This window comes from Falco rusticolus, chromosome 4, assembly GCF_015220075.1.
Source record: "Falco rusticolus isolate bFalRus1 chromosome 4, bFalRus1.pri, whole genome shotgun sequence".
NCBI classification, from domain to species: Eukaryota; Metazoa; Chordata; class Aves; order Falconiformes; family Falconidae; genus Falco; species Falco rusticolus.
Window position 1 is genome coordinate 30,813,160 of NC_051190.1, and position 8,498 is coordinate 30,821,657.

The following is an 8,498-nucleotide window of genomic DNA, read 5'->3' on the forward strand; positions in this document are numbered from 1 at the left end:
GAGAGCCTCAGAGCTTTAACTCTGAGGATGCTGTTCAGCTACCACCTAATCCTGGACTCATGTGAAGTCCTCAGCTGCTCACACTTTAACCTCAGGCTTCCCTGCAAACCTGACATCCCGTTTCTGTCCATGCGCAGAAGCAGTTAGGTTTTGGTCATGCTTGGTAGGTCCATCTCTACGTCAGGCTGAGATCTAGAAGCCAGGAGATAAAACAGCCAACTTCAGCCACAGCAGGCTTAACTCCTGACTGCGGATAGCCAGGTTCAAAGCTGCGTTTCCACTTTGCACCAAGCAGTGACACTTTCCACCAACTCCAGAGAGAGCCAGCCAGGGAGACCAGACTTCTGGGGCTAAAACTCATCTTTGAGAACAGTCCCAGATGTGCCTCTTCACCCGCTTCCCCAAGAGCCTCAATTCAGGAGTTTCCTGAACACAGCCTCTGCCAGACTCTATTTAAATGCAGTGGGAACTGCTTGAAAGCACCAGGAGGTGGATTTCTGCCATCCCTCCTACTCCTTTGACACAACGGCCCCATGGAGAGAGTGCTCACATGACCCCACACCACCTCCATCCCCCCGACCTCGCTGTGGCCGTAATAAGGGGAAGAGAAGCACTCTGATATTGTCTGGCCAGAGGAATGTACTTAAAGGCAGCTCTGCTTCATGTACCTGATTTATAACAAGGGTCAGAATAATTCCCAGCAGCTCCCGCATCAGGGAACAAACTAATTCCTTTCCTCTCTCCTTGGCTGCGCAGCCCAGAGCCCAGCTGCACCTGAGGTTCCAGCTCACAGTCTATATTCTGCATCATAAAAGATACAAGAGAGAAATCTAAACTAGAGAAGTAATAACCTGTAAACTAATAAACCAACCCAGCACTTTGATAGCTAGGCGCTCCCAAGAGCAGGGATTATTAATGGATGTCCTGAAACACTGTGTGTCTAGTTTTCAAGAGAAGTGGGAAATATTTCTGATGCTCTGTGGATCTCACGCATTTGCTCTATAAAATCAGTTCAGATAAATGCAAAGATTATTATAAAAGCAGCCTCCTTCTACACACACTGAGACACTTAAGCAGTTTAAAAAGAAGAGTAGGAAGAAACTGCTCAAATAAATAATAATAAAGGTATAAGGCTGCAATATTATGGGTAGTTTTTCTTGTCAAAGTATGGGGCTGCACAGTCATTGATTTTCTCTGGTAATTGAGATAGTGACATGCATGACTTATGTTTCTTCAGCAGCAAGTGTATGGGAGTGGAAGAAGAGATACTGAAATCCTGCAGAATCTCCAGCCGAGCATCTGATGGCTCTGAACTGCTGTCTGTCTTGATTCTTTATTTCCCTCGGACCGTAAAATGGGGCATATTAATAATCTTTTATGTCGAAAGAGAGTTTATGAAGCTAAATGTAATAATGCTTGCAATGTGATTAGGGATCTTTGAAGGAAAAGTGCTATAGATAACAGGAGTGTAAGTACAGATACATGTCCTTCTCAGCCAGAAAATGCTGGGAAGCAGGTGGCAGGCAGAGAGACCCCTCAGGAAAGGTCCCATTATCAGCCATGGTGTGTACTCTCAAGTCTCCATCAGTCTGCCTCAGTCACACAGACAATAGAAGCCGCCTTCTTAGTTGTTTGTTTATTTTTTCTTACTGTATTTACTTTCAGGGATAAAAATTTAGTGCTTAGTTACCTCCTGCCATCTGCTTCTCGAGTTTGCTATATCCCACCTCAGCTCCATGCCAAAATGAGATATCCAATTGAATGAGACTGTTAAAAGTTAACTCTTCCGTCCCAAATTAATGCAAAACAGTGAAGTATGGTGCCTCCATGTATATCAGAACTAGAGTGGACTTCTCTTTGTCCTCCTGTCATGAAAAATAAAATGGAGGCTGGCAAGGACGGCAGGAAGAGTCCGGTCCTTTGCGTTTCCTTAAGTAAAATTATTCTCTGGAGAAGGCAGAGCAGGAGTAAACTTCTCTGTGTGTCAGGAGGCTTTAGTGACAAGAGCTGCTATTATCTCCATCAAACAGGCACAGCCTCGAGTGATTGTGGTAAGCAAGAAAGAGGAACGTTGTTTTTTCTCAGTGCTGGAAAGCAGGAAAAAAAATATTTGCCAGATTGCAAAGAGTTCCGAAAAGGTATCCAGCCTCTCTGGCTGAATTAACCACAAGAATAACCTGCTTTTCCGTGGACCTCTGCTGCTCTCTAACGGTGCCTTAAAGGATTCTCAGCACAAAGTTTACAGGCTCTTCCTGTAGTCGTTTTGTGAAAACTTTTAATGCAAACCAAAAAAACATTCATGAGGTCCTGAAGAGATGTTATCAGGACAGGTAACCCACAGCTCAGGTAGCTACAGCTGCAGCCACAGCCTGGATATTTTGTGTGGTGGGAATGACAGTAAAGCAGAGCCAACACACAGAAAGGTTTGGAGCGTATTTTAGACACAGTAATTGCAGAAGTCCGGAAGGTAGCAAACCTCCAAGAAACACCAATTTTCAGAGCTTTGTATAAATTGAATGTACAAAATTATTATTCGTGAGTACTACTATTTTGATGAAAAATACTAGCACTGGATTAACTGTATGCAGTTAACAGACACTGAGTTTGCACGTATTGCTCCTGGGACATAAACATTTCTTTTGGCACTCTGTGTCCCCATCTCCTGCTACAGCACCAGCAGCAGCTGCCACGGCTTGCCCAGGCCCCAGGCTTCGCTCCCGAGGCAGCTGGCCCACGCGTGGACCGTTCTGGCATGGAACTGGCCACCGCTTGTCCGCCAGCCCCGAGGCAGGAGGCTGGCCAGCCTGCCGGGCACCGGCCGGGGCAGGGCTGAGGCCAAGGCCTCTCCGATGGACCCAAACCCGCCTGACTTTGATGGGAAGGCTCGCTCGGGGGCTTCGGGTGGGAGCGGTCGCCCCCCATGTCGGAATGAGGGGGAGGAAAATAAAATATCAGAACTGGCAGGGGCTGCCCAAGCGCAGGTTGCCCCGTCCCCCCACAGGCCCTGAGGAGGGGCCCAGGCCGCAGACAGGCCTCCCGCCGGCTGCCAGCGCCGCCGCCCGCACACGGGCACAGCGCGGCCGGGCCGGGCGAAGGGCGCGGTGCGGGGCCGGCGAGGGGCGGGAGATGGCGCCTGGCCGGCCGAGCGCGGCGGGTAATGGCGGCGCGGCGCTGAGGGGAGGGCAGCGGCCGCCCTGCGCCATCTCCCCGCGCCGCGGCCCGGCGCAGGGCGGGGGGAGGCGCCGCTTCCGCCGCGGCGGGGCGGGCCTGGCCGGGGAGCGGCGGCGCGGCGGGGCCCGGCGCGGGTAGGGGCGCCGGCGGCCCGTGCTGGGCCTCGGCCCGGGGCTGGTGCCGCCCTCGGGAAGCGCCGGGGCCTGCGGGGCCGGGGGTGGGAAGCGAGGCCCGGGGGTCGCCCCTCGGTGCCGGCCACCGGGAGGGCACGGCGGCCCGGGCGGGGGGCGGCCCGCTCCGCAGGTGCCGTCGCTGTTAAACACGGTTAGCACGGAGCCCTGTAAATGGCAGCTGGTGCTGCGGGGGGTGCAGGCTGGTGCTGCGGGGCGGCTGAATTCCCCCCTCTCCAGTCGGGGGTGTGCGGTGCCGACCCTTGTTCCTGCACAGACATACACCTCCGGATGCTGTTGTGCCCTGAAATTAAGTTAACCCCGGGTATTTGGTGTGGAGAGAAGGATTTGGGCTTTTTATAGCCTGTCACCTCTGTTTGTAACTTTACTTTGTTATTACTGTTGTGTTCTTGCTACTTTATCAGCAGCGATGGAAGCGAGGCCCATCGTGACATCCAAGCAGCGAGAGGAGGTGGTCCACGGGGTCCCGACGGAGGTGGTGTGCACGGCGTTCTCCAACTCCGTCCTCGTGGTGGTCACGCAGTACGGCAAGATGGGGACAATCGTCTACGTGGACCCCAACACGGTCGGTGACAACGTGGGCAGGCCCTCACTTACCACAAAGGTGCTACTGGGCAAGGATGAGGTGAGAGTGGATCTACAGTGCACTGGCAGCAAGGATAAGGGGAAAATATAGTAGGTGGGGGTGTGCAAGTTGCCAGGGAGCTGATGAATCACAGCAGTTAAGCAGTGTTTGTACAGTGGTAAGATTAATTTTAAAATCTCTTCTGAGGAAGAGGGGTTCATCAGAAAAGTATGCGTGCTCATCTGCTCTTTGACTTAACAAAAGTTGAACTAACTGTGAGTGGCTTGGGGATCTGCTGTTTTGTGTCCTACAGGATATGGATCGCTTTGCCATGTTTATGGAAGGTTTGATAAAGTTCATGTTGGTTTAAGAGTTGCAAGATCAAACACAGAGACTTTGATAACCTTTTTTTGGGTTTCTGTTACAGTGAGTTTGTTTTTCTTTTCAAGTTTCTTTTCTCACCCCCATCCCATCTATGCCAGCCCCATAATGGACTTTAGTTGCCCTCTCCCAAGTGTGCCTGCCAGCACCTTCCCTTGATAAAGTTTAATTTGCTTTGTTTCAACAAAATAAGTTTTTTATCAACCATTTCACAGAGCTGGCAAGAAGGCAGAAGAAAAGGTGTTTCACAAAGGGTAAACTAGTCAAGCATTAAAACAAAGTTACAGAGCTACAAGATTATAAGGCTTTCCATCAGGGTTGGAGCTATCAAATATTACTTGCTAACCTTAACTAGAAAATCTCTAGCAACAGAAGTTCCTGATTCTATCTGCAGCTTCCCCTTATGGAGTTCTTGTTCTTCAGCAGTGGCCTTCCTTCTCTGGACAGGAGATGCTTTGCTTTCCCTGGTTGATACCTGCTAAGGCTGACCACATCCACCCCCAGGCTGGTTTTGTGTTTTATTTGGAAATGGGAAGTGCCTTTGTTTACTTTGTTACATAGTATTTTTAAATCATTTTACCAACTCAATCTAAACTTTAAGAAAACGCTTTTACTAGGTTGCTGCCTTCCGGTTTGTCACCGTTAACATCCCTGTTTGGGATGGTGCACATTTCCAAACCTAACTGGTAGCTAAAATCAAGCAAACTCATCCTTCTGATAAATGCATAACTGTGGATGTAAATACAACCTAGATGAGCTGAATGGTTCAAAGCTGCACCAGGGGAGGTTTAGACTGGACATTAGGAAGCATTTCTTTACCAAGAGGGTGGTTAAACACAGGAACAGGCTTCCTAAAGAGATGGTCGATGCCCCAAGCCTGTCTGTTCAAAAGGCGTTTGGACAATGCCCTTAACAACATGTTTTAACTTGTTCAGCCCTGAATTGGTTAGGCAGTTGGACTAGATGGTCATTGTAGGTCCCTTCCAACTGAAATAGCCTGTGCTATTCTATTCTAGTTTATTATTGTTAAAGAAACCTTATTAACAAGATTATATCCCTTTTCTTCACTCCTTCAGCCTCACTACTTATTTCTGGTTTTCATTATTCTATTAAAATTACAAACAACATGTCTTTTACACATGGCGTGCAAAAACTGTGTATACAATACCAGTTTAGGGTGTCTAGGAATTGCAGAAACAACAGGTTTTTTCCAGAGCTTGTCAGCGGAACATACCCTCTTCAGCAACAAGTTTTTAAAAGATTGTTGTACTTGGAGCCTTCTTCAGAAAGCTGGCTATGATTGAAATAGAGGCATTTTAATCCATGGCATTTCATATAATTTGATATTTGGTGACGTAGTTTGGGTGGGAGGATTAGTAGAAGGAAAGATTCTCCCAAGTTTTCCAAACCAGTGCAAAACTCGATACAAGTGCAGCTCCAGTTAAGTTGTTTCAGGGTGGTTTGGGTGGCTGTCACTCATGGATCCAAACTCTTTCCTTTTAAGCTAGTTAAGAAAGTGCTTTCCAAAGTTCCCTGTACCATGGCTTGGCTATGCTGACCAGCCAAACTGCCTGTCTGTTCCCAATCACATTTGAACAGCTCAGCAAGCTGCACGCTCTCTCCAAGTCCAGTACCGACAGGTTCTTGATGTTCTCTGTGTCTTTGCAGGACTCTTCCTCTCCTAACAGCTGTGGAAGGGCTCTCCCAGCTGTAAGAGTGTACATCTATATACCTTTGCTTTTCAGCCCCTCGTTCATGTTTGTGCCAAAAACCTGGTGGCGTTTGTGTCTCAGGAAGCTGGGAACAAACCTGTTCTTCTCGCCATGGCTTTAAAGGACAAGACCATGGAAGGAATACAAGCTCTACGGGAAGTGATCCGAAGTTGCCAAGTGTGGTAAAGTTGTGCCATCTGGATTCAAGGAAATGATCTTGAGTCCATGACTCATCACCACCTATTTGAAAGGACAAGAAATGAAAATGATGGAATGTCTTTGTGTTGCTTTTGGACAAAATGAGGAATTTTGTTAATTTTTCTCTACTGTGTAGAATACTTGAGGGTTTTGTTACTGTGACAGGTTTGCAGTCCATATAGTCAGTGATGAGACAAGAACAACTGTCTCTACATACAAGAGAAGTATTATTTTTATCACATTGGGTGGGATGTGGATTTGGGAAGCAGCATGGCTCTGCGTTTGTGTCCTGAGGAGCGATAGATGCCAAGCTCTGTAGCTACGCTGTACCGCAAAGGGGAACACCCAGTGCAGAGTGAATAAAAGAAACATTGGCTAATCTAATTTTACCTGTTTTCTTTTTTGCTCTCTGAAGATCACTTCAACTGAAATACAAACCCCAGTAACAAATCAACAGTTGTATAGTAGGAAAGATTTTCTTTCTGTTTTTTAAGGAAATAAGTCCTATATCACCGCTTTGTCCTTATGTCAGACCCTTTCCTGATGTAGTCTGAATCTATGGCTTCTACTTGCGCTCTGGTTTTAAAGAGAGGCAGATAATTATGCTCTGCAAATTTCATGAAAGCTGACATCAGGGTGGAAGATGAAAAACCAAAGTAGTGAAAAAAAGACAAAATAACAGCTGGTTATGGATTACATGGTACCAGCACATTGGAGAGGCAGCACATACATAGGTTGGACTACCTGCAACAAGCTGGCACGTCCCTGAAGCACCTGTTGTAGGAGACATGGGGAGAGAAGGGTTTGGGGGGTTACACAGGGGTGTTTCTCCCGAGTTGATGCAATACTTAATAGCCAAACTGTTGCCATTTGCTTGGAAAGCATACTTGGTTTTACCTCTTCTTGTAAAAATACCACCAAGTAGAAATTTTCAGAGAGCAAGCTGTTACGCACCTCTGTCACTTACACACTTGACAGAGCAGAGGCCGGGGCTTGGGCTCGGGGCAGGGAGGACCTGTGCTGCATTAGGACCTGTTGGTACAGCAGAATTGGTACAGAGCCTGTGCCTGCCCCATGTAGATCCAGCTGCTGGGTCATTTCTGGTGCTAAAAAAATCCCCTAAAAGTAGAAAAGCAGAAAATGGATTTCGAAAGGACTCTTTCCTCTGAAGTAAGGGTTATTTACAGTATTTAAGGGATTATGAGAAATGAAACTATTTTTTAAAAGTACATTCAAAACACTGCGGGCTTGCAGCTGCCCTTGACAAGAAATCTCATCTAAAAATAATTTTCCAAACCGTGCTTCCAAGAATCAAAGATTTGCATCTGTCAGAACTCCAAATTTTCCCTCTTTTACATCTTTTACATTTCTTTTTTTTAATTTTTTTATTATTATTATTTTTTGTCTAGAAGGGCCGAGAGGCATGTGGAATTTGTTAACGTCAGTCTTGGTTTGCTAGTAGGGATTCTTTCCTTACACAAAATTCAATGTATTTCCCAAATCCTGCTGCTCTTACGGTGTGCATAGCTCCAGCAACTTGTAGAAACCATACATTAATTAGCAAATTGAATGTAAATTGCATCTTCCTCTGTGGTGATACAGTGGCATACCACCGCTATGTCCTGAAGACCTGAGTTACTACCTAAATTAGGCAATTGTGAGTTAACCACCTTGATGTCCTGGCCCTGTGTGCCATTGGGTCTGTATGGGATAGTGGGTAAAGAAAGGACAGGGAGATCTCTCCGATGTGATGCTGGGAGCCAGGACAGACTTACCCTGCTGCGTTTCCACGGGCAATAAATTAGACCACGAGCAATTGGTCCTTCGACTTTGCTCCTCTCTGCTCTGCAGTAAACTAGGGGAACAGCCTGCCTCAAAGAACAGGCACAAGCCTGCCGCTGCCACCAGCTGCCTGCCTTTTTGTCGTCACTGTCCTCCAGGTAAGGATTAATTCCCATTTGCGAGAAAACCTGCCTTTGCCACCCAGGCAGAGCTCTGGCCCACGGCCGCAGGACAAGTGCCCGGCTGGGGGCAGCGGCATAGGGCTGCGCCCTGGCTTTCCATCTGTGTTTGCTTTTTGGGCGTGGGTGCCAAGCGAGGCAGACTGGAAAGGTGAGTTGGGGAGTTTTTCCGAGGGAGGCAAAGGCCGACCTGCTGCTCCAGCTGCCGGGCCGGGGAGCAGCCAGGGTGAGCGGGGCGCTGGCACGGCCCGCTGCCAGCGGGCGGGCAGGGCTGGGAGGGTGCCCGGAGGAGGAGTCCCCCGCAGGTGCAGGTGGAGGA

At 48.1% G+C, this 8,498-nt stretch overlaps 1 protein-coding gene across 8 annotated transcripts; it reads left to right on the top strand.

The window, feature by feature from the left end:
* The first annotated feature begins 2,809 nt into the window (after positions 1-2,809).
* On the top strand, positions 2,810-6,602 carry PSMG3 (proteasome assembly chaperone 3). 8 transcript variants are annotated; one of them, XM_037386382.1, is made up of 3 exons: positions 2,810-2,901; positions 3,770-3,987; positions 6,054-6,602. In XM_037386382.1, the coding sequence occupies exons 1-3, from the start codon at positions 2,850-2,852 to the stop codon at positions 6,204-6,206; spliced, it is 423 nt and encodes a 140-aa protein (XP_037242279.1). In that variant the 5' UTR covers positions 2,810-2,849; the 3' UTR covers positions 6,207-6,602. The 8 variants fall into 8 exon arrangements, with proteins under 8 accessions (XP_037242279.1, XP_037242276.1, XP_037242280.1 ...); XM_037386379.1 differs by lacking the exon at positions 2,810-2,901 and adding an exon at positions 3,096-3,154; XM_037386383.1 differs by lacking the exon at positions 2,810-2,901 and adding an exon at positions 3,261-3,305.
* Positions 6,603-8,498: the final 1,896 nt, after the last annotated feature.

What these genes read in the sequence shown, in the direction of transcription:
- PSMG3 (XM_037386380.1), top strand. Translation starts at nt 3,516, where the DNA reads ATGGCAGCTGGTGCTGCGGGGGGTGCAGGCTGGTGCTGCGGGGCGGCT. An exon ending in TGAAATTAAGTTAACCCCGG is followed by an intron (nt 3,667 to 3,766) that starts GTATTTGGTGTG and finishes CTACTTTATCAG; the next exon opens with CAGCGATGGAAGCGAGGCCC. An exon ending in TGCTACTGGGCAAGGATGAG is followed by an intron (nt 3,988 to 6,053) that starts GTGAGAGTGGAT and finishes TTTGCTTTTCAG; the next exon opens with CCCCTCGTTCATGTTTGTGC.